This window comes from Dasypus novemcinctus, chromosome 28 (genome assembly GCF_030445035.2).
Source record: "Dasypus novemcinctus isolate mDasNov1 chromosome 28, mDasNov1.1.hap2, whole genome shotgun sequence".
Classification (NCBI taxonomy): Eukaryota; Metazoa; Chordata; class Mammalia; order Cingulata; family Dasypodidae; genus Dasypus; species Dasypus novemcinctus.
In genome coordinates this window covers 29443285-29469274 of record NC_080700.1, presented here as the reverse complement: position 1 = coordinate 29469274, position 25990 = coordinate 29443285, and the positions used below count along the sequence as shown (strand labels likewise).

At 35.6% G+C, this 25990-nt stretch overlaps 1 protein-coding gene across 8 annotated transcripts in view; it reads right to left on the bottom strand.

Annotated features, from left to right (window-relative positions):
* The window catches only part of AFDN (afadin, adherens junction formation factor), a 164495-nt gene that overhangs the window by 99533 nt on the left and 38972 nt on the right, over positions 1–25990 (bottom strand). For 4 of the 8 annotated variants that reach the window (XM_058289755.2, XM_058289751.2, XM_058289753.2 and 1 more), the window contains exons 2-6: positions 17618–17813; positions 15025–15137; positions 13584–13747; positions 9581–9741; positions 710–867 (exon numbers count right to left, since the gene is read on the bottom strand). In XM_058289755.2, coding sequence (XP_058145738.1) covers positions 710–867; positions 9581–9741; positions 13584–13747; positions 15025–15137; positions 17618–17813 — 792 coding nt within the window. Of the gene's footprint in view, positions 1–709; positions 868–9580; positions 9742–13583; positions 13748–15024; positions 15141–17617; positions 17814–25990 lie in introns of all 8 variants that reach the window. The other 4 variants (XM_058289748.2, XM_058289763.2, XM_058289754.2 and 1 more) reach the window with 2 other exon arrangements.

Here is a 25990-nt window from a genome sequence, read left to right as displayed (position 1 = left end):
GGGTAATAATGGAAATATTCATTGTATTGATATGCCAAAACTGATAACTGTTGGTCATTAAGTATGAGCAGCTTTTTGTCATTAAGTATGAGCAGGTATTTTAATAATAAGTCAATGTTCTTAGGGGAAAAAAAAGAACTAAAACAATTAATCACCTGTTTCATTGTTCACCTGTTGCTAAGATACAGTGGGACATCTTTTTAAAAAATCTATTGGCAATTAGCATTCTGATGAGGAGACACTGGTTATGAAAAAGTAGTATCTACTTCTGACTGACTTAAAGATTAAGACTTTTCCAAGTATGTTACTCAGAAAAGAAAACCCGCTTGATTTTACTGAGTATTACCAAATCAATTATGAGGCATAAAACTTCATTTTACTCTCAGTACTAGGGTCAAAGATATATTCTTTATATCTAAGAAATTATGAATGACTATTCAACATTATCAACCAAATGCTGGTAATTATGAATAGCAAACTGAAATTGATTTAAAATTTGAATCTCCATGATACAGTTGAGTAAAATCAACAAGAAAAAATTAGTAAAGTAGATTTTACTATATAATTTAAGTTACCTATATATGCAAAATAAAGATGAGAAAGATACATATCAAAACGTTAACAGTGGATATCCTACAGAAGCAGAACTATAGGTGGCTTCTATTATGTTTAATATTAGTAAAAAGTATGATTAAATAAAATTATTTACCCGGGCGATGCAGTAATCCTTGGGGTTTTCTTTTTCCAGACCATACTTCTCTAAAGCTTCAACCACAGCAAAGTCTGCAGTATCTGTAGTTGACAGTAGGATTGTCTTATATGGAATATTTGGTTTTAAACTATCTGCATAAATTCTCAATGTTCCACCTGGAAAAGATATTTTGACATTTTTGAATACAGATTTATTTTATGCCAATAATAAAGATAACTAACATTTACAATTACATAAGGGCACACATGTTCCAATGACAAAAGTGCAAAGACAGTATCTATTTAATACTTCTAGTCTCACTTTTTGTTAGATGACATTAGCAGTAACTTGATCTAGTGGAACTTTGATTTAGAGATCACGAGGTTTTCTTTTTGTTTCTATATGTTTCTTTTTAGTAGAATTGTACATATATATGTTACATTGTCACTTTTGATGTCATCATCTGTTTTCCAGTTATGGTGAAGATTTTTAAGCACCAAACTCTTCAGTCCACGAGGAAAAATTACTGAGGGAGTAGGTTAATCTAGGCTCCAAGTCCTCTCTAAAACAGAGTGAACGTAGATAAATCTTCTAACCTTATTAATGTTCAATTTTCTCACCTGTAAATTAACAGCATTAGATTAAAAGATCTGTAGAATCTCTAGAAGCAAGTTCCAAATTTCTATGACTCCTTGGCCCTTTTTAATTCAGTTATTCTAGAAAACTGAATATTTCTTATATTCTCTTTTTCAACTAAATTTAAGTCTGGCACAAATAGCATTGTGATGTCTTAAAATAATCTTGATGGGGAAGTGGATGTGGCTCAAGTGATGGAGCTCCCGCCTACCATATCGGAGGTCTGTGGTTTGGTTCCGGTGCCTCCTAAAGAAGACAGCGAGGTAGCATGACAGGCAGGAGCAGCAAGCTGACAAACAAGGATGACACAACAAGGAACCCAAAAAGAAAAACATGATGAGAGACACAACAAAGCAGGGAGCAGAGGTTCCTGGTGCCTCCTAGAGAAGGCAGGCAAGACAGCGAGCTGACGCAAAAGGCAGGAGCGACAAGCTGACGCAACAAGATGATGCAACAAGAGACACAGGAGGAAGAACATAATGAGAGACACAACAAAGTAGGGAACGGAGTTGGCTTAAGCAATTAGGTGCCTCTTCTCACATCGGAGGTCCCAGATTCAGTTCTCTGTGCCTCCTAAAGAGACAAAGAAGACAAACAGACACAGCAAGTACAAACAATGAGGGAGTGGGGAATAAATAAACTAACTAAATCTTAAAAATCAGTAATAATAATCTTGATGAAGCTAAGGGTCTTTTAAGAAATCAAGTAGCCCTACGCTAGTATTAAAATGCACATCAACTTGTGCAGCCCAGTAAAGTCAGGTTGTCCACACATTTTTACCACGTGGCAACTCAGATTTATGGAGTGTCCCTCTGTTCCAATACAGTGGGTACATCACCAACCAAGTCAAACAGCTTACATTCTAAGCTGGGAGGCAAGGTGGGAGGAGGATAAGACTAACAAGGAAAAAACAAGTAATTTAATATAGTGATACATGCCGTGAAAAATATAAAGATGGTTAAGAGAAAGAACTTGACCAAGAGTTTCCTAGATTCAGGTGACTGGCAAAGACATCTCTGAAAAATCAGTATTTGAACTGAGACCCCAGTGATAAGAAAGCAGCAGCCACATGAAAACATAAAGTAAGAACATTCTCAGCAGAAGGATAAGCAAATGCTAAGGCCTATGATGGGCCTAAGTGTGGCTTGGTTAATGGCTAGAATGGATAGAGTGAGGTGGAAAGGGGGAATGTAGTCAGAGACTGACAGAGACCAGATTATGCAGGACTTTGTAGACCATGACAACGAGTTTGGATTTTTTTCCTAGTTAAAATGGGAAGCACTGGAAGGTTTTTAAGCTATGTGTGTATGTGGATGTGTGTGTAGGGAGGTGGGCACAATGTCACCTATGCCTACAAACAGTACCCTGGCTTTTGGTTAAGAACAAACTGCAAAGAGAGTAACAGTAACAGCAGGGAGGCCAGTTTAAGTACATATTCCGTTATATCAAAATGCATCCCCTTTTCATTTCATTATACTCTATTTCCAAATACAGAACTTAAAATAATTTACAAAAAAAAACATATATACAACACGACGAGTAAAAACAATTTATTTGTAAACAGAGTTACATCTACATGCCTTACATTTTAGACAACCAGGGAGCAAAACAGACATTCTGTTTTGAAAGCTGGTGAGGTAGACTTGTGCTCTCATCTAGAATGCTCTGAAAAAAGAGAAGCCATAGAAAAATACAGCACATCTCAACAGGATATCACTGATGGCCACAGTAAATGGTGCCTCAAACAGTGGGGCTCCTGATGGTTCTAGAGACATCTAGACAGTTTAAGCAGGGCAGACAATCTTAGGAATTTGGCACCCTGTCAGTTGGCCTTACTTTGGAATATATGCTCCCCAGTGTAACAGAAGTTAGACTCACATAATTTCCTACACGTCTCTTCTGCCCCTTTTATTTGAACCTATAATTAGCACAATACTTGTTAATTATATGTCCCAGAGACTTAAATCTTCTGGCTGTTCATATGTCTGTTGAGCCCTGAATCTCAGCAGAGTTGCAACACCTACTCTCCAGTTCATTGAACTCACCCAGGACAACTAGCGGAAGGATGATGACGTATAACACCCATCCCAAAAAACAGAGTATCTGCAACTGCAAGGAAGACGACCATCCATCTGCCCCAGGGGATCTAAGCCCCCTCTCAGTCAGAAACAGAGTGGACATCACCATCCCCAAATCCTCAAGATCGGGGAATGAACAATGAACTAAAGTAAACTTACTATTATTCTATTATAGATTTAGTATTCTAGCAATGAAAGAACTTTTATCACTGATATAAAGGCAGTGGCCACCAGAGGTTCTGAGCACAGGGAAAGGGAAGAACAGGTATAATATGGAGCATTTTTGGGTCACTGGAATTGTTCTGCGTGACACTGCAATGATGGATACAGGCCATTATACATTTTGTCAAAACCTATAAAACTGTGTGGGGCAAAGTGTTAAGCATAATGTAAACTATAGTAAATGGTTAGTAGCAATGCTTCAATATGTATTCATCAATTGTAACCAATGTACCACACTAATGAAAGATATTGTTAATGTGGGAAAGTATGGGAGTGGGAGGGGATGGGGTATATTGGGAATCTCCTTTATTTCTAATGTAGATTTAATGTAATCTAAAGCTCCTTCAAAATTTAATATAAAATATTTTTTAAAAGGCACATTGGTCAATGTCAGTCAAATCAGTAATAGGTTGGTATTTTTTGTCTACACCTCCCCCCCAAAATAAGAATACAAACAGTTCAAACCCAAGTTTTCTTTAACTCAACTGCTAAATGCCTAGACCAGTATTTTGAGATTCCAAAGCTACAGACTATAAAGCATGAAAGACTATGTGGCGGTTTGATATTATTTATGAATTCCAAAAAAGAGACATTTGATTATATTTGTAAACTAGTCTGTTCCTCTGGGCAGGATAACCCTTTGATTGCATTAGATTCAGCTGAGACATCTGATTTAAGTTAAATCAAGATTAGGCCCCGGGAAGAGCGATGAGCCATTTGTCTGATAGTTTACAGCTGACCCTGTGAAGAGACCAGAGCAGTCGAGCCCAGAAAGAAATGTGCCCTGGGAAGAGAGACGAGTCCTACGCCAGCCTACATCTGAGATTGGAAGAAGATGGACCCACGAGCCTTCAAAGGGAAGAGGAAGGCTGAACCCTCCCAGATGTCGCCCACCATCTCGCATCAACAGGTGGCAACAGACAGTAGGTGAGGAAGTCCCTCTTATGGTACCTTGAATTGAACTCTTTAGGGCCTTGTGACTGTAAGTTTCTATCCCACATAAATACCCTTTATAAATGACCACAGATTTCTGGTACTTTGCATCAGCAACTCTTTGGCTAATACAGACTATAAGACTATTTTGGCCTAAAACAAAATTTAAGGACAGTGTTTATCACAAAGTCATTTGAAACAAAAATCAGTATTATCCTTAAAGACAATTTAATTCTGAGCAGCACTTCTAAAGGATACATTAGGATGAGTTAGCTACAAAATTCATATCCATGTAGCCAAATGAATTTAGCTATTGTATGGAATTATTTTTAATATCCATTTGAATGTTTTAGTACATCTGTCTAAAATGATGATTTGATTTTAATATAGTGAGTTATAGCAAAACAACAAGAAAACAACAACAACAAAGCAATAAATGGATATAGTATAATTTTAAAAGTTGTTTTTAGTTTATAATTACAAAACCATGTTATGGAGAGATATATACTTCTCCATTTACCATGGAAGGAAGAGAGGAAAGAGAAGTTAGAAGTTCCTATTTGGACTAAAATCTATTTTGTACAAATACACACTTTAATTCTAAAATTAAGATTAGTAACCCTGTTTTGAGGATGAACACAGAGGTTCACAGTTAGTGAGGATTCCAACTACGACCTACCTTGAGTTAATGTTCTTTTGCATTTCATAGTGCTCTGCTGTCTACCTAATGACTAGTCACTAAAAAACTGAAGAAGATCACACTTTCAGATCTTTATCTCCATCTGGCACTCCTGACCAGCACTCTAAAGTCACTGAACTAAACAGCCTTTTAAAAGACATTCCCTACCCCTCCAGCCCCTCACACGACATATCTAAATCAAACTTATTTTTCCACCTCCAAATCATTCATTCCAAAGGTCCAACATTGATCCAATTAAAAACAAAGGTGTCATCCTGAATGCTTCCCAACCCATAACCAAATCCATTTTGTTACCAGTTCCTGATAATTCTCCACCTCTTATATATTTCTTCAGTCTCATTTTCTTTTTTTTAATAGCTATTTCAAATTCAAAAAAAAATAAAATAACAGAAAAAGGCAGCCGAGCAATTTATGGAAGTTATTTTCTTTTTACAGCCCCACAGTCAGTAACTTAGTTCAGGGAGTCATTATTTTTTACATGGGCAATGATACACATTTATTGCCTTAATCGCGATTCCTTCAAACTTATCTTCCACTTTAGTGATCTCTAAATGTGCTTAGGCTAAACTGAAAGCTTTCTTGATCCCCAGCTTATTATCCCCCCATGGCTGAGGAAAATAAATATGGGTATCTGGAAGCATAGCTTGAAATGACATGCAAATGCAAAAAGTTCCCTGTTTTATCTTAAAAATACTCATAAATGTTGCATTGTAACCTACATTAAAAATATACTTCATGACAAAAATATTTTAAGTTACTGATAAAAATCAGTATTCTAAAACAGCTATTTTTCTTGTGACTCCCATACCCGAGCCCATACTTTGAATATTCCTCATGGGGATCCGTGAACACTCATCTTGAGAAAATTCATTTAAATAATAAATTTACACTCCTTTCTATGAATACAAAACCACTTTGTGCGTGGTACATGGTTGGCATAAGGTAGGTATTTATGAGCATTCATCTTCTCTTTTTAAAAATTTTTTACTAATAAACTAATAAATATTTATTTTTCTCCAACATCTTTCCTCCCTGTCTTCTTCCCTTCCTTCCTTCATTTTGGTATATTTGTTTATATCATTTCAAATTCTTGATTGAACAAGACAGGATAAACAAATAATCAACTGGGTCTCAAAAGTAATCTCATAAGAATATTTATGGAAATAAAAGTCCTCACTCTCAGTTTTCTCAAATCGTTGACACTACAGTTCCAATGAAATAAATAATTAATACTCAGTTACGGCAGAAAGTGTAGACTACAATGTAAACTGTAATCCATGCTTAGTGGCAATGCCCCAAAACGTGTTCATTAATTGCAATGAATGTACCACACTAATGAAAAATGGTGTTAATGTGGGGAAGAGTGGGAGATGTAGGGAGTGGGGCATTTGGGAAATCCCTTATATTTTTTTATGTAACATTTTATGTAATCTAAGTATCTTTTAAAAATAAATTTAAAAATACTAAAAAAAAAAAAAAAAGACTCAGTTATAGGGTTGCTAAAAGTCAAAATAAACTCCTAAGTGACAGTGCCAACTTCCATCATTGCTACTGGATGCCTGGAGTGCTATATAGAAAAATATTAGAAAGCCACGTATAAGCGCAGAAGTCATCAGGAATTTCGGTTATAGAGGGCAAAACCAAGTCACCATTCATCTTTGAACCATGGCCTATAGGCTGTATCTCATGGTTGGAAATAAGAGGTACCAGATAAAGTATACAATAATGCCAATCCCATGAGCATAATATAGGTGTAAACACAGCCTCTCCTTGATGGCTCTAACCTGCTACCACATACGTATATTAGATTATAGTTATAAATATAATCTACACAGGTATAAAAACCCATTGATTCAGGCTTTGTTCCAAGAGAAATGGTCCATAATTAAGCAATTCCTCCTGGCCAACACTATTATAAATGAGGCTTCATTTGTTCCCCAAACATAATATTTAAAAATCCTGAAACTAATATTTGTAAGCTGTGTACAGAATATAGAATCAGAATGTCCAATTCGGAAGCACTGAAAGTTACACTATAAAAGAATATATAATTGAGAACATACTGGATCAGACATTTGTGGGAAAGGCTGGAGCAATAATTATCCCTCTAGTAGAATGATTTCTTTGAAACTCAAAAAATTATGCTATTAGTAAAAATAACTTTTAACCTTAAAACAAGTATTTTGTTTGCTGAGTACAATTATAGATTACAAATAAAAGTTTTGTGTCAAAGAGCTAAAAGTATATAAAACCAATTTATGGCTCAAATAGTTAAATAATTAATAGTTAAATCTCTTTCAACTCTCTTTATAATCTCTATTTCCCTCAGAAAGTATAGAAGAAAAAAAACTTCTACAGATTGGATCTTTCAACACTCCTGAACCTTCTACTGTCCTGGCACTTGATATGACACTGGAGACTACTTGAGGAACCTCATATGCAAATATTTACCAAAATTAATAATTTCCCTAGAGTTATAGCATTTCTTTGGAAGGTCAAAGAAGATCTTTACTTTTTTCTGTCCTTTGTAGTTCAGAATAATCTACAGAAATACAGCTATTTCCCTGCTTTTTGTTTACTCATGAGATAGTTAGATCAAAAATTAACTGGAACATTTCTATGTACTGTGATGAAGTAATCTCTGTGCCATGTTGTTAAATAGAAAAAGCAAGGTGGGAAAAAATTTATATGTTTACATTTATCTAAAAAGGTAGACAAGAACAAAAGCAGGACTTCTTTAAATATTCCATGTTTTTTAGATTTTACTTCAAAATCCAAATTTAAAAAATAAACCGAAGTGTGAATCAGTATGGGAGCATAATCATGCAGACAAGATTAAGAATGTGATTTTAAAATATAGCAAGTTGACAGTATATCCTTGTAGGATATATTTTTCAAAAAATACATTTTTCAAAAAAAGCTTAAAATGTTTTCAGTATCTTATTGTGATTAATAATATTGCTATTTTTATTTTGACACTATTCTATATTATAGGGAAAACCAAACAATTATACTAAAGTTATCAGGAACCAAGGATTTTATCATAAAAGAAAAGACACCCAGATTTTCTAAAATCAAAGTAGTTTAAAAAAATTTTATTTCCAAACTCTGTGGACTACTCCTAAAAGCAATGACTAATCCAGTAAAAATGAGCATTCCTAGCAACCTGATGCCATTTCCCACTAAAAGGAACAAGGAGTCCTTAGAGAAATAGCTGATGCCATGCCTGGGGAAGGAAAAGTAAAAGATGAGCCTGGAACATTTTGTCATACCAGACAGCTATCCAAGACAACTGGGATTCTGTCAAAAAGATCAGGAGCCAACTTGAAGAGACTCTTCCCACTAGCCCAAAGTGACGACTTGAGAATCAATACTGAAAATAAGTTCAATGGAATGAAAATGATCAGTTTTAAACACATAAATTCATTAAAAAAAAAATCATTGGTCACATTTGAGGAATACTAAGGTAAGTACTCTTGTCTACCCCTCACCACCACCACCAAACCTAAACTTATTTTTCTGTATCTAAATCAAGCAAACAGAGAAAAAGGGATGGGGGTGGGGGTTAAACAGCACAAGATGAAGTTAGCAAAATCTACAAGACAAACAACTAGGTTTTTAAAACAAACCTACGTACTGTTAGGTAGAAAAGAGGAGGAAGGCAATTTTACAATGAAGGACTTAAAAGACTTATTAACCACAATTGTCAAAGTTGGATCTCCTTTGCATCCTAACTCCATCTGAAGGAAACAGGAAAGTTTGGACAAAGACTAGTATTTGACGATATTAAAGAATGATTGTCAATTCTTTTATATGTGATAACAGTAATGTAGTTTTATGTTTTTTTCTTTAAAAGGAATTCTTACCTTTTAGAAAAATATGCCAAAATATTTGTAGATGAAATAAAAGTTTAGTACTTATTTCAAAATAATACAGTTTGGGGATGGGGGAAACGTATGTGGGTGGAGATAAAACATGACATGTAAATTATCAAAGCTCCATGATGGATGTACTGGAGTTCATTATACCATTCACTCTTCTTTTAGATATGTTTGAAGTTTTTCAGAATTTAATTCAAGGGGAAGGAGCTGTTACATGGGAATGGGAAAAATATGTAACTAAATATATATTTATGTGAACAGAACTCTTCTACTTGAGGAAAAATTGATTTTGACTACATGCAAACGGTATACATTCGTTATTACCAGTCTATACCATCCATTAACTTTAGTTAAGCAAGGCCTCATTTGTCTATAAATATGTAATTAAATAATACTCTTAACAACAGATATAACAAAAAAAAAAACCCAAAGCTTGTACCTGAATCAGGCCGCCCATCTGAGCTCCGAAACTCCTGCATTCTCTTTTCCAGTTTTTGCTGCCTCCGTCGTTTCATAACCACCTCTGGATTAGAAATTGTTCGGGTAAAGCTGGTTTCTGGCATGTCTTTGTAAACTTCAGCAGCCAGTCGAGAATTCTCACTGCAAGAAAAAAAGTCACCAGCAATATATATTTTTTAATGTTTTGTATTAGAAACAGACATACTATAGTTATACAAAAATAATTTTCAAAATGGCAAATGTAATTTGGCTACATCTGTACCCTACATAGAAGGCTTTTGCGTCCTATTTACCATATTCTAATCATTATGTGAAAAAGATTAGTTTCTCTCAATATGAAGTAATATGCTGAAGAAAATATTTATTTCAATTTTATAGTGAGTTTATAATTTAACTATTATATAATCATTAAGCTTAAAGTAAAAAAGTACAAATAATATATTTTAGTAATTTTAGTCAGCATTTTCCTAAAACAGATCAAATCACTATACGACAAGATTCTACAATTACAAGAAATATACAGGAGTGTATATATTTTGGTTTAGTAAAAACCTATCTTAAAATTACAGTAAATTTGGAAGAACCAAAATTATTTAAATAATTTTTAGCACCTAAAAAGTTTGTCAATGTTCACATTCTTGAAGTTAGATTTTCAAGAACGAACTGCTCCAACAATTCCTATGAAAACAAAATAACTGTACAGAATGATGATTTGAAAACTGTATATATTAAGGTAAAATTGAAAAACTGATATACTTGACTTAAGTTTAAAAACAAGTCTTAAAGATCAAAATTTTAATCTGAAAATATAATTTAAAAATCTGATTTTAATCAAGTTGAACTTAACTCATTTTCTTAATACAAATAATATGCCCTTATGCACACCTGAGCAGAGTCTCAGAAACAGATAAAGTAGATAAAACCCCAGGTATTGGTTCTTTTGAGGGCTAAAGAGACCCACAGGTTCTATGGTCATGGCAGATGGAGTTCACTGCCAAGTCAGTTGGCCCTTCTTTGGAGCTGGTGTTTCTGTGTGAGGGAGCTGAACTCAGATGGGATCTCTTTTCACAAGCCTTTCATGCTACTTTACTGGAATTGTAGTTGGTGCTGGGGTTTAAGATATATCTAGGGGGATTTGAATCTCTGGACTGACAATATGATAGCCAGGCCCTGAGCCTCAACAGACTTCAGCTCCTACACTCTGATTTATTGGACTTACCCCACTCAGCTAACATGGAGTTGAATGTCAACCTCCACACCATGGAGCCTAGAGTGCCTACAACTGAAAGCAGGAGGATTGCATCCAGTATCCATGTAGAATCTAAGGCCCCTCTTGACATAGAAGTGGAATGGACACAACCAAGCCAAGGTCCACAGGAAGGAGGAATACAGTAAGGATTAGAGTGGACTTAATGATATTCTATTCATGAACTATTGTGGTTAATAATAGAGAAAATGTGGCATTGATGTGGAAAAAATGGCCATGGTGGCTGCTGGGTGCGGGGAATGGGAGGAATAGATGTGATGTGGAGGCATTTTCGGGACTTGGAGATGTCCTGAGTGGTGCTGCAGGGACAATTGCCGGACACTGTATGTCCTTCCATGGCCCACTGGATGGAACGTGGGAGAGTGTGGGCTATGGTGTGGACCACAGGCCATGGGGTACAGCGATGCCCAGAGATGTACTCACCAGATGCAATGGATGTGTCATGATGATGGGGGAGAGTGTTACTGTGGGGGGAGTGGTGGGGTGGGGGCAGTGGGGGTGAATGGGGACCTCATATTTTTTGAATGTAATATTTTTTTAAAAAATGAATAAATAAAATAAAAATAAAATAAAATAATAAAAATAAATAATAATAAAATACAAATAATATAGCATCCCATAAATTAAAATGATAAATAAAACAAACCATAAAGCATCTTTTCTTTAATATTTTTCAAGTATGAAACAATAAATTTATAGAAGTTTTTTCTCCTGTATAACTATACTATATATGCAATACTACACTTAAGAATTCATGTTTATTACACAGGCATCATTGCCTAACAGATTAATTTCTAAACCCACTTTGATGTAATCCAAAATGGGCTCAAATTCTAGTCTAAACACTCACTGACAATGGTTGATATCTTCTACAAGAAGAACACTTAGAATCAATTTTTAAAACCAAAGACTTAAGACTTAAAGAGGTCAATCTAACAGAAGACTAAAATTAGTTAATATATACATAGAAAGACATTCAACTTTATCAAGAATAAAAGTAGTTCAAATTAAAAGGGAAATATAGTGTTCTATAATATCCAGGATTACAGAAACGTTAGGAAATGAGAGTTCTCATGGACTGCAGAAGAGCAGATGCAGTAAGACTTTTCAAAATGGCAATCTGGCAATGGATTCAATAAAGTATCAGAACCCTGTCAACCAGACATTCTTCTAGAAATATAACTTAAGGAAATAATCACTTGAGTACCCATGAAACATTATTTATAACACAAAAAATAAATAATTTACACTTATACCAAAAAGGGATCTGCTACATAAATTACAGAAGGGCTATATGACAGAATACTGCACAATCATTTAAAAAGTTTTGTGGAAAACCTTCAAGTGAAAAGTTCTACTTTGAAAAGACAGTGATTATATTTCTATTTTAAAAACTCTACATCAGCATATTAAGTATATATAGTTGTATAGAAAATAACACTAGAATATGGATCTCTAGGGTAATGTGGTGATAAGTACCTTCTTTTCCTTTTTTGGCTAAACTATATATTCTGATTTTCTAAAATGAATGCCTATCACTTCAGTAATAAAAAAGTAATTTATTGAATACTGATCAATACCAAGGCAACAATATGATATTAAGAGTTAAGTCCGGGAAACGGACTTTGGCCCAGTGGTTAGGGCGTCCGTCTACCATATGGGAGGTCCGCGGTTCAAACCCCGGGCCTCCTTGACCCGTGTGGAGCTGGCCCATGCGCAGTGCTGATGCACACAAGGAGTGCCGTGCCACGCAAGGGTGTCCCCCGCGTGGGGGAGCCCCACGCGCAAGGAGTGCGCCCGTGAGGAGAGCCGCCCAGCGTGAAAAGAAAGTGCAGCCTGCCCAGGAATGGCGCCGCCCACACTTCCCGTGCCGCTGACGACAACAGAAGCGGACAAAGAAACAAGACGCAGCAAACAGACACCAAGAACAGACAACCAGGGGAGGGGGGGGAATTAAATAAATAAATAAATCTTTTAAAAAAAAAAAAAAAAAAAAAAAAAGAGTTAAGTCCATGATAACTGAATGAACTAACTAAACAAACTGAAAACAGACGAGGGTGAAAAAGGAAACCCCCAAGCAGAAAGTCCAGTTTCTTCCGATGTTCCTTTTTTGTTATAATTCAAGTGCAATGATGTCCCTTATTCCTTCAGCTCTGAGGACAGAAGCTCAAATACCTTTAGACAGATAAAGTAAACCTATGATGTGGCTGGCAAGGCAGAATAAGGAAGGAAGAGCGTGCTGGAGCTGGAGGCAACTATTCAGTACATCTGAACCTAAAACTTTAAATTTAAATTTCAAAAGATGCTTTCTCCCTGGCCTTGCTAACCTCTGAGCAAGGGTTAAGGGTATATGAGATACATAAGAAACCACTGTTGCGATAGGTACTAATGAAACAAAAAAGAGAAACGACCAGCTGAAGATGAAGGGCCAGGATGGCTTCTATCTTCATTGTTTTCTTTATATCCTACTCAGAAGAAAGAACAATAATATTAATCCAAGAGTTTATTTAGTTTAATACTTGCAAAATTGTGGGTTACAAAGATTCTTTCCATGGACAGTATGTCAGGAATTTTCAGCCAGGAGCCAACCTTGATTAGATAAGACTCCTAGTCTTTCTCAAAACAGAATCAGATATATAAACAAATTAATTTCTTTAAAAAAACACATTTTGGTTGAGAGCACAAAGAAATGTGAATATTTCCAAAATTAACTTACATGTCATCCCCTTGGAAAGGTCTATCATCTTTATCAGATGCCTGTCTCAATGCCTCTTTCTCTCTCTTTTTTTTTTCCTTCTTTTCTTTCTTTGAGAGAGTTCTCTTGAAGTTCTGGATAACACCTTCTTTTTCTTGTTTCTCAGGTCCATTACTCTGAGCCTTCTGATAAAAGCAACATTATTACCATGTCGGTTACTATATATAGTCATGTAAAGACCTATGCCTTAGCTAACTTCACCTCCCAGGCTACATCCAGAAACAAAAAGCAAAGTTACTGGAACAAAAGCAAGTCTGGTGTGATGGAAATGTGTTTCATTATGACTGGGCTAACTGAATTGTATACTAAAAATCTGTGCATTTCACTGTATGTAAATATGATCTCAATTTAAAACAGGCAAGCAACCAAGTGAAAAAAAAAAAGGACAGTAAGAAAACTCTAGTGGAAATCATGAAACCTGATCTACAATATATAAAAATCCAAATAATTAACATAAATTCATTTGAATGAAAGACCCTAATGATAATATGGAAATAACTAAGACTTTAAGTCATTATCTACTTTATTCATGTTTTCCTTTAACTTCAAAAGACATATTAAGATTTAGTCATTGAAAACTGGCCTTTATGAAGCAAATTTTTAAGTATTGGTCTTATGCATAAATTTCTAACTTCTTTTCCAGATCCTGCTTATTTGTTGGCTTATTCTTGATTTATATTTTAACCTACAACCATGGTCTGGCACTGGATGACAAAGACATATTATTTATGCATAACTTAATAGAGCTGATTGATAAAGAATCAAGAAAAATGAAAAAGAATGGTTATTTTATTGGGAAAGAAAACTGTTCTGCTTTATAACTTAAAAGGAGGAAAAAAGAATGTTAATATTTCCACTATTATTCATAAATACTTTCAGCATCTTGTATGTCCTAAGTAAGAACAGTTCTAATAATTGTCAGATCTGTGGTTCACAGTAAATTATATAAAACAGAGCACCATCACCTAAAATCTTGGTACAGAAGTGAAATAAAATAAGGACAGCAAGAAATGGATATCTATTTTTACTTAATATGGATTTGATATGAATGTAACAAATCATTAGAACACAGAAACAAATAAGGTCAAGACTATATGTACATATCCAAGACTCTCAAACATGAAACACTGACATCACACAAACAAGATAAAAACTTACTGCTATCTAAAGTGAGTAACAGCAGTCTTCCCAATAAGGAGGGGAATAAAATAAAAGACATTCTCAAAATTTTCTTAACCTTTGCATTTGCTATCACAAGTCAAAACTGAATTCTACTGGATCATAGCAAGTGATTTAGCACAGAAGCACAACTAACTCTAATAACAGAAAATATCCATCTGTTTATTTCAGTTAGATCTAGGTCCTAAAATATATATCAAATAAGAAATTAAGGGCTCCTTACCTTAGGTGGAATGGCATCGTTTTCATTCTTAAGGACAAATCTGCCCTCCCGATCATCTTTGTTCCAATTCAATTGCACAACTAGAGGTTTCTCATCTATATCTAATCTTCTTTCTTCTTCAAAACAGGAAACGAAAAAGAAAAAAAAAAAAAAAGCCATGGTTATTTAATAGCACTAGCCAATACAAATTTTCTTTATAAGATTTTTTATTTTTTTATTTCTCTCCCCTTCCCTGCACGCCCCCCCACCCCCCGCCCAGTTGTCTGCTCTAGGTGACCATTCGCTCTGTGGTGTTCTGTGTCCACCTGTATTCTTATCAGCTGCACCTGGTGCCTCTTAAAAAAAAACTCAGGGGAGCCAATGTGGCTCAGCAGCGGCTGAGCTCTGGTTTCTCACATACAAAATCCTGGGTTCAATCCCTGGTCCTGGTACCTCACACACACAAAAAAGAATCCTTTCATTTTTCCAACTGATTTCATACAAGGAATCCTAATATATAAAAAGGCTATAAGTGGAGTTTCTACAGTAGCTAAAGCTGAGTTAGGGTCTAGAATACAATCCACTAGGGCTACAGTTTGCAAGCCATGTTCTGAGGGCCTCTGGTGAACTCAGAGGCACTGAGGAATATTTTAAATGTTCAAGGGAAATAAGTTACATCTGCCAGACACCATGTGAATTACTAGCTTGAGGTAGTTCATAGTTTCAACATTAGACTGTGCTATATCCCTTTTGCTGGTATCATATTTTTACAAAATTGGGTTTTCAACAGCTGCTGTAATAAAAATAAAAAAGTGCCACAAAAAAATCAATGTGGAACAGGAAATGGGAGTAGCAGTGTCCAATCTAATTCCAAGGTTTGAGAGTACAGTACTCAGAGGTTCACACATCATATTAGTAAGTATGTAACTGTGATTTAAAAAGAAATAAAAATATTATTTTTCTTTAAATTTATGTGTACCGGTACACAATTTTCTCAACATTTACTCAGTTGTTAGAACATAAATACTTATTATCTTGTCTAAAAACAAGATAATAATAATAATAATAATAATAATAATAATAATAATAATAATAATAATAATAAACTGTTAGGTATCTCTTTTGGCCTAGGGGCACCATTTGAAAAATGCTGAGATACTAAGTTTCCCCTGAGCAGAAAATGTTTGGAAACCTGAGCCTTAGGGCTTTCCTCACAAAGGAGGCATGGATGGGGGAAAAAAACACTGCTCTAAGCATGAAGGTATGGAAGGAAAAAGCCAGGATGCCAACACACGGTGGAGAGAGATGATTTCCTTTTTCTTTATACGTCTTTCTAATGTTTTCACCCCTTACAAGTAACATATTTTATTTTAAAACTAAACGCAATTCCAGAAAGGATAATTTCAAGGGGAAAAGTTCTGTAAAAAAATAAAAATCATCAAATTTTAAATTTCAAAATTCCAATCCCATATCATATTTTTCCAAAAAGACTTTTCATTTTGTAAAACAAAATCGCAAAACAGTACAGACAGAAAAAGTGCTAAAAATGGGAGATGTTTTTTTCCTCTTAGAAACTTATATACAAAGATTCTAACGTAAGGAAAAAATTCAAATTCAGAAATTACCCTAAACTGAGAATAGCCTCTATTGTCAAATTTAGTTTTGATATTATTTTTGTAGGTGATACCTTTATAATTTTAAAATATTTATGGTTTCCTTTACTTAGGGAGGAAAAAAAGTGGTCAACACCTGAAAATTCCACATAGGCCAAAAATTTTAGTCCAGTTTCAAATGTACAAAGAAAGCTGTATCTCTGAAGACAAGAAAAATAAATGTAATTACATTTTTTTAAAAATCTGTGGATGGAACTTAAGAGATAGCTAAATTGAGTTCATGCTATATGTAATCCTTTATTCGTTGCATTAAAATGGAGTTTATATTTCCTACAAGTTACTCAACATTTCCAAAGCACCCATAAAAATTGCAAATTTCTTCATTTCTATCAGTCCAACTTAAACTGTCATTTTATATAATTATACAGGATAGTTTCAGAAACTTCAAATGATAAAACAAGCCAAAATTATTAATTAAATATATAAAAAGTTTTCTTCAAGATGCCCTAATTATTCCCAAATAATAAAAATGTACTGATTCAGACTACAAAAATATTATAGCAAGACTGGTGGTTCATACCATATTTAACTGTTACTAATAATATTATTATAATCAATACACAAGAATTACATGAAATATTCTACAAAAACAGGTGGCTTACTATATTATCAATGTGACACCCAGATCTGTTGGATAATTTTAATTATGAAATGCCATGCTTATCTTTGGAGAATATATAAAACTAATATATTCATTTTAACTTCCAACAAAAATGTTTATAAGGAACTTAAAAGAACATTACTCAGACAGACAAAAGTTTTGCCAAACTGTTAACTGCCACTCCTATCTCCCCTCAAAAATAAAGAGGGAGATAAGCAGTCAATCAATAACATGGGTATTTTAACCCTCCTGAAAATGAGTGTGGGAAGCTACACATTTACAAGGTTCAGTAACAGGTTTCAAGACACATTTCTAACAAATCCTTTCAAGATACACTAACCTCCACTGACATGCACTTCATAGAGCGAGTATTTGGGAGATGACAACATTCTCATGTCAGGACGGAATTTCTCTGCAAGCGTTTCTATTACATCTTGAGTTGTGGCAGTACTAGATACCCGAATACACTTCGTTGCAAAATTTCCAGCAGCTTTATCTTGAAAATAAAATCTCATCACTCCATGGAACTCCAAATCCTGAAGGAAAACAAAAATAATAAATTTATAGGAAAAAAACACTCTAAAGAGATTCACTTTTTGTAACAATAATAAATGAAAAGGTTATTCATTTTTTTAAATGTTTGGTTTATCATAAACATCTGAGATAAACATCTGAAACAGAGACTAAAAGAGATGGATTTTTAGTCTTCATATTTAATTATGTGACTTTGACACGTTATTAACAATTTCTTTTAGCCTTACCTTATGTATAAAATAAAGGCTATCGAGTAAGCTGATTTTAAGAGCTAACATTTATTGAGCCTTTCAGCATCATGCTAGGCACAGTTTGAAATTTTTTTTATCTTTAAAACAACCGAGTTAAATAAATACATTATAACATCTTATTTTAAAGATTCCATCACTGAAACTCAAAAGTTTAAGTACCTTGCCCAAGCACATAGCAGGTACAGAATTAAAACTCAGAACCACTGAATTCCAAAACCCAATGCTCTAGAGTTGGCCCTGAGGTCCCATCCAACTCTGATACTCTAAAGCCTAAGTGAACACTTTTTTTTTTAAGCAAGGAGGAAATGTTAGCCCAATACCATCACAAATTCTTGAAAAAAAGGAAACTCTTTAACTTCTGCAGTCTATAATTGTAATTAATTTTCAATGTGACCTGCTCACCGAAAATAAATGAACACAATTTCTATTTTTCTCAAAACCTTAATTCCAAAGAAAAACACAACAGAATTCCAACCACGGGTCATCATCTCAAATATATTAGCTCTTATGAGGTAGGCCGAAACCCATGTAACTTTGGGATGTCCCTGACCATTATTTCCATGAACACGGAATAAAGCTCAGCTCCCCAAAAATTCCAAAGAGCATTTCTAATTCCTAGTTCGCTGTCATTGCCTATAACACTATACTATTAAAGATTCAGCTGCTCAACTGGAGTCATCCTTGATTCCTCTTTCACTACTCTCCACATCTAACCATCTAATCCATCTAAAGTAACTAATCCAACCAGAAGCTTGTTTAGACAAAGTCGGATCCTGTTCCTCCTTTGCTTTAAACTTTGCAATGGCTTTCTACTCTCTCAGAAGCCAGTCTCAAAACCCTTTACAATTAAGCAATTCTTTTTTTTTTCCAAGCCAGTCTATCAGCCACCAGTCACTGATAATAATGAACTAAAAAGGACATATCTAGGGGGAAAAAAAAACAGGGAAAAGGGAATATTAGAATGGCATTAAAAACTGTATTAACTTTATAAAAATTAAACAAAAAAATCCAAAACAACAAGGTACATTTCTAGGCCCTGAAGTTTTACCATGCATGTCCAGGCAGTGTGCCCTTCTCCCTTCTTCTTGCTCCAATAAAAAATATGGAACAATTAAGCATGTTATGGTAGAAAAACACCATTTAACCACAGGTCCTGGTGTGAAGAACAGCCATACTTACGGGGTGAGATCTGAGAAAGCTTAATTAATGAGTTAGCAAAATAGGAGCTATATTAGGAGGAGTACTCTCTTTGTCCAGTATGGAGTAAGTAGCAAATAAGGTTAAACAGATACCCTTTAAACATGTCTCCATCGCTATCTTACCGTGGCAACTCTAAAAGCTTTATAAATGACAACGTCTGTGAAAAATGCTCTTAAAGTGTAAATCCATATACAAGTATTGGTTAATATTAATAATCCCAGAAGCATGCATTGAGTACTTACTTTGTGCTAGGCACTGTGCTAAATACTTTATCTGCATTTTTAATTGAGCTGCCTCAATTACCTCGTCATATCTTCCAGTATACTATTTCCTCAGTATTTCACAACATTTCTCTAATATTTTAGCCACCCCATCCCCCCACTGGTCCCATCTATCTGTAATCATTCAAGTATCTTCCATTTCAGGTTCCACTACCCCTACTATTCCACCTTCATATACAACTTGAAAGCAGATACGTACTGTCCTTTGTATCACACAGGTGCCTAATCAGTCAGCACTTTAGAAAATAAAAATTACTGTATAAATTTATAGAAATTTAAGTTTGTATTGCTGGAGTCGCATGTTTATTCCCAGGATTTTGAAACTTGCCACTACCACACTTAAACTTTTTATATTTCATCTAACAGTTACAAATATTAATCAGCAAAACTATCATGGCTCCTTCAAAAGCTCACCCATATTTTAAAAAGTTAAACTGAAAGGTACATTAACCTCCATAGTATTTAGTCATTTTGCTAACAGAAGTTTCATATGATTAAATGTGAATGACCAGGCTACATCTGCCTAAGGACTCCAAAAGACATTGAGGCTCTGATTTCTCTGAGAAAAGGCAACAGATAATTCCATACTGCCAGATATTAAAAAAACAAAAGAAAAACAGAAGCACTGCCTGTGGCTGGGCAAAGAGAATGTCTAAGGAACACTGTGATTTAATTTCTCCTTAAATTTGAAGAGCTAAAGCAAGAGTACAAAGGAAAGGATTAAACTAAATTTATACTAGTAATAGCATTCCTGTCTCCAGAAAGGGACGTGTGGGGGTGTCCGTGGGGGTGGGCGTGGATGCGGATTTTAAAAGAAAGAATTTTCCAGGTTCTATCATGCCTTAAAAAGTAACCTATCAGAACTACCTATGCCTTGATTTCATTTCCACTAAATAGTGTTCACAATATTAGTTTGCCTGGTATCTTGATATCACAAGGAATGCCTGAGTATACCAGTTTCTGGAATATTAATAAATTAATAGATTAACGTTCTGTTCAATTATTCAGTCATTCATAAGTTTGGTATAAACAAGTCCCACAGAATATTATCAAACCAAACAAAACCGATAAAAATTGAGTTCCTGAACCTAGACTTGTAATGACCACCAAACAAACAATAATAACTAACATCTACTAATGGCATATACTTGCCAGGTACTATGAGTTTTGCATTTAATCTCCAAAATATGAGTTAGGTACTATTATCACCACCACTCTACAGGGGAAGAAAAAGAAGGTCAAAGAGGTTGAGCAAGTACACTGACCAAAATAACACAGCTAGTCTAGCAGCAGGGCTGAGATTCAACCCAGCATTAGTTGATACCAGAACCTGAACACTTAAAAGTATCATCCTATGCTGCCTCTCCTACAACAAGCACTTTGTCACTTAAAGGGAGTTTGATACTATTTTTTTTCTTTGACCTTACAACAAGTACAAAATGAATTTCAAAAGGACTGGCTGGATGGATGGGATGGATGGGAGAAGGAAGAGGAAGAGGCAGAAGAAGGTGGCTATATTGTAAAATTTATTTAAAGGGCCAATACAAGAACAAAGAATTAAAGATGGGAATTTCCTTTTAAACATCTAGTCAATACCTCATTAATTGATACAATTAACAATCAACTGGCATTCTTATCTAAACCAATAGAAACTCGTAAGGGCAACTCCAAACCACCTCCTGACCAAGCTCATCAGAATGAGCCATTCGAAAACTTAAATAAGTCAACCATGCTCAATTCACTATTCTTCTCACCACATTCAGAATGTATTTGAAATCCATTTCCCAATCTATAGCAAAACAATACTAACTTCTAAGAGATAATTACCAGCTCATTTCTCCATGGAGCAGATAGCACTTGATAGAACTAACCAATTTAAATGGTTAGTTTATTTCTAATGCTGGTACCTCCAAAATATATACAAAGTGTGAGGAGGGAAAACAATAACAAAAACACTGCACATTCAACAAATACACACATATACACACGTTACTAGTGTACAAAACAGTCCACTTAACTCAATTCTGTTAAAAACAGCATTAACATTTGAGTGTAACACTTTTAGGTAAAGGATGGAAGAAATATTTGAATATGGGTTTTTAGAATCTTACTTGAATAAACCCTATTTTTTTAAACAAATCAATTTCATTCATACATTTTTTAAAAAGATTTATTTCTCTCCCCTTCCCCCCCACCCCAGTTGTCTGTTCTCTGTGTCTATTTGCTGCGTCTTCTTTGTCCGCTTCTGTTGTTGTCAGCGGCACAGGAATCTATGTTTCTTTTTGTTGCGTCATCTTGCTGTATCAGCTCTCCATGTGTTCGGCACCATTCCTGGGCAGGCTGCACTTTCTTTCGCGCTGGGCGGCTCTCCTTATGGGGCGCACTTCTTGCGCGTGGGGCTCCCCTACGTGGGGGACACCCCTGCGTGGCAGGGCACTCCTTGCGCGCATCAGCACTGCGCATGGGCCAGCTCCACACAGGTCAAGGAGGCCCGGGGTTTGAACCGTGGACCTCCCATGTGGTAGAGAGATGCCCTAACCACTGGGCCAAGTCCACTGCCTTCATTCATACATATTAATAAAGCATAAGTTCATCCAAAGTGTACAATCAATAGTATTCAGTGTAACAACACTTATGCATTCATCACTTCAATCATTCTTAGAGCACTTTCATTACCCCAATAATAATAATAATAATAAATGAAAAAAAACGAAACTCATCACCTCTCAGTCTCTCTATGCTTCCTGTCACACAGAGATGCTATTCTCTTTCCTTCTCTTGTATATCTGTATTTATATTTTGTAGAAGCAGTCTTATATATGCAGTATCACCCATATTTGTGTTTTACATGAGGCTTTACTATCTTATACAGTTCCATGTTACAGTTTTTAGCTTCCTTCTAATAATATATACATGGCCTTACTTTCCAGTTCAACAACTGTCATATACATAATAATGGCTCTGCTAGTTACAGATATGCTTTCACCATTTCTATTCATTTCCAAAGATTTACAAACAACCTTTTTTTCCTTTTTCTCCCCCTGAGAGGGCTCCCTCATCTGTACAAACAAGCTTACCAGTTCCATACAGATTAACCCTCAGCTTTCCATTCTCTACCCCCCTCCTATTTTCTGGTGACCTATATTCTAATTATTAACTACAGGAGTTTACACAATATATTTAGTTCATAATAGCACATACAGTATTTTTCCTTTTCTGTGGCTTGCTTCACTCAACATAATGTGTTCCAGGTTCATCCATGTTGTCATATGCTTCACGATGTCATTTCTTCTTACCACTGCATAATATTCCATCGTGTGTATACAGCACAATTTGTTAATCTATTCATCAGTTGATGGACATTTGGGTTGTTTCCAACTGTTAGCAATTGTGAATAATCCCGCTATGAACATCAGTGTACAGGTGTCTGTCTGTGTCTCTGCCCTCAGTTCTTCTGGGTATATACCTAGCAATAGTGTAGCCAGGTCACATGGCAAGTCGATATTCAACTTCCTTAGGAACTGCCAAACAGTCCCCCACAGTCGTTGGATCATTCTACATTCCCACCAACAGTGAATAAGCGCTCTTATCTCTCCATATCCTCTCCAACATTTAGTTTCCCAACTTTTTAATAGTAGCCAGTCGAACAGGTGAACATTTTTTAAAAGCTAGTACTTCAAGAATACTCCTTAAAATTAACTGAATTTCCAGGTCTAAAACTTTTACAATACAAATAACACTTCTGAAAGCTTAGAAAAGTATCATAAAATAATTTTACCAGGGAAGCAGATGTGGCTCAAGCATTTGGGTGCCCACTTACCACATGGGAGGTCTCGGGTTCGGTTCCCGGTGCCTCCTAGAGAAAACAAGCAAGACAGCAAGCTGACACAATGGGCTGGTGTGGAGAGATGATGCAACAAGGAGACTCAAAAAGAAAAACACAATGAAAGACACAATGAAAGACACAACGAAGCAGGGAGCAGAGGTGGCTCAAGAGATTGAGCACCTCTCTCCCACATGGGAGGTCCTGGGTTCGGTTCCTGGTACCTCCTAAAGAGAAGACAAGAGCATAATGAATGGACACAGAGAGCAGACAGCAACACAAACAAGGGGCAGGGTAGAAATAAATTAATAAAAGAAACATATGTATCTTAACCAGGCTAACACTCTTTTCACTGCATTCATTCCCAAAGACCTTTTTTCCTAACCCTTCCTCCCAATATTCATTCCTAAGGGTTAGGAATAGCTAAGCACCTATAAACTCTCTGTTTTCTCTCCAATAATTTTAATTACATTACCTTATAATTGTCTGACTCCCCAAATTATTTGAGTTTTTGTAAAAATTAAATGAATGAATTTGTTTTATATTGAACTATCTTTTCAGAAAACTACTATATAGGTTGAAGATATCATCTCTCAAGTTAGGCCTGAATTCAAATTCCAGTTCTAATACTACTTCTCTGAGTCTTGGTTTTCCTATCTATAAAATGGGAGTAATAATATATTATTTTATAGGTGGTTTTCCTTTGTGGATTAGAACGTAAACTGGCATAAATTATTTGAGAGCAATTTAGCAAATGCACATACATTTTGACCCTGTAAACCACATCTAGGAAAGGAGTTTACCCTATACAGGCACACGTGCAAAGAGGTACAAGGATATTCACAGCAATATCAAAAATTAGAAATAACTTAAATGTCTATCCACTTCCCTAACATTAAAGAGAGACAATTTTAAAAGAAAGGTAATAAAGAGGCATCAAAATACCACCCAGGAATTTAAAAGAATGAGGTAGATCTAAATGTGCAGATACGGAAGTACTGCGTAGATAAAAGTTACAAAAAAAAAAAAAAAAAAAAAAAGATGCAGAATAGAACGTATGATTTTCAAAGAGCTGAAACATTTGTGTGTGCGTATTTACAGATAAAGTTTAAAAGGAGTCACCTGAAAAGGAAGATAAAGTCTTAATTTTGACTTTACACACCTTCTCTTCTACACAGTTTGAAAAAATTTTGTACCTATATTATTTTTAATAAAAATTATTACTTTAAATAAATTATTTGCACTCTAGAGGTATACCAGAATATGTGACTGACTTACTAAGACAAGCAATGTCACAGGTGAGTCACAATTACTGGATAAACTGATAACACACAAGTGGACTATACAAGCAGTGGAAGGGTTCTGAAAGGAGAGGCAGCATGTGGAAGGTGGGCTTTCCCCTGAGCAGCAATGGTTAGCCACTCCAGGGACCAATTCTTCCCACACTATAGAACGGAGGCCAGAAGGCCCACACCTGTGAAAGATTTTTTAAGCCATCACCTCTGTATTCCCCACAATACCCATTCATATTATTACATAAAATAGAAAAAGAGGTATTTCAGTAATGTGTGGCATTAAAAAGGACATTACTAATACTAAAACAAGCAAAAAACCTTAAGCCCATATATATTTTCAGCACAATTTACACTTGGTGGAGGACTGGGGAATGACAGGAATGACAACCCAAGATATACACACTGCTTTTCTATTAAAAAAAAACAAGAAATTATTGCCATACACTTAATAAGGACAAAGAAGTACATATTCTAGACATAACTAGTTGAAAAAATTAGGAATTGTGCGATCATAAAGTAGGATTCTTCTGATTTCTGCTGCTTAATCTGCAACATGGTACCATGACACTATTATTGCCTTAAGGAAGAAAACATTTAATCAGATGATTTCTTGAGGTACCTTTCAGCTCTAATATTTGAATTTTCACTAGCTCAAACATTTAGTTGCACTTCCTTTATAGATTACTTTCTACTCCTTCCCAGTGCATCACCCTTCCAATGTATCTGCTGCTTCTCTTAGCCCTGGCTATCCAAACAATTATCAGCAAATGAAATGAATAGCAATTATTGTTACAAATGCAGCACCATCTCCAGGAAGCCCCCACAAAAGCAAAAGATTAACCTTTAATTGAAACCCATTCTGAGTAAAATGAAGAGAGAACAAGAGGTTGGAACTGCGTCTCAAAAAAGTATTTGGCCCAGTCAACAGGGCGTCCGCCTACCACACAGGAGATCCGTGGTTCAAACCCTGGGCCTCCTTGACCCATATGGAGCAGGCCCACGCGCAGTGCTGATGCACGCAAGGAGTGCCCTACCACGCAGGGGTGTCCCCCATGTAGGGGAGCCCACGCTCAAGGAGTGCGCCCTGTAAAGAGAGCCGCCTAGTGCACAAAAAGTGCAGCCTGCCCAGGGTGGCACCGCACACACGGAGAGCTGACACAGCAAGATGATGCAACAACAAAAAAAGAGACACAGATTCCGGGTGCCGCTGACAAGAATACAAGCAGACACACAAGAACACACAGTGAAAGGACACAGAGAGCAGACAACTGGGGGGGGGGGTAGAGAAATAAATCTTTGGAAAAAAAAAGGTATTAATACATTCAAGCA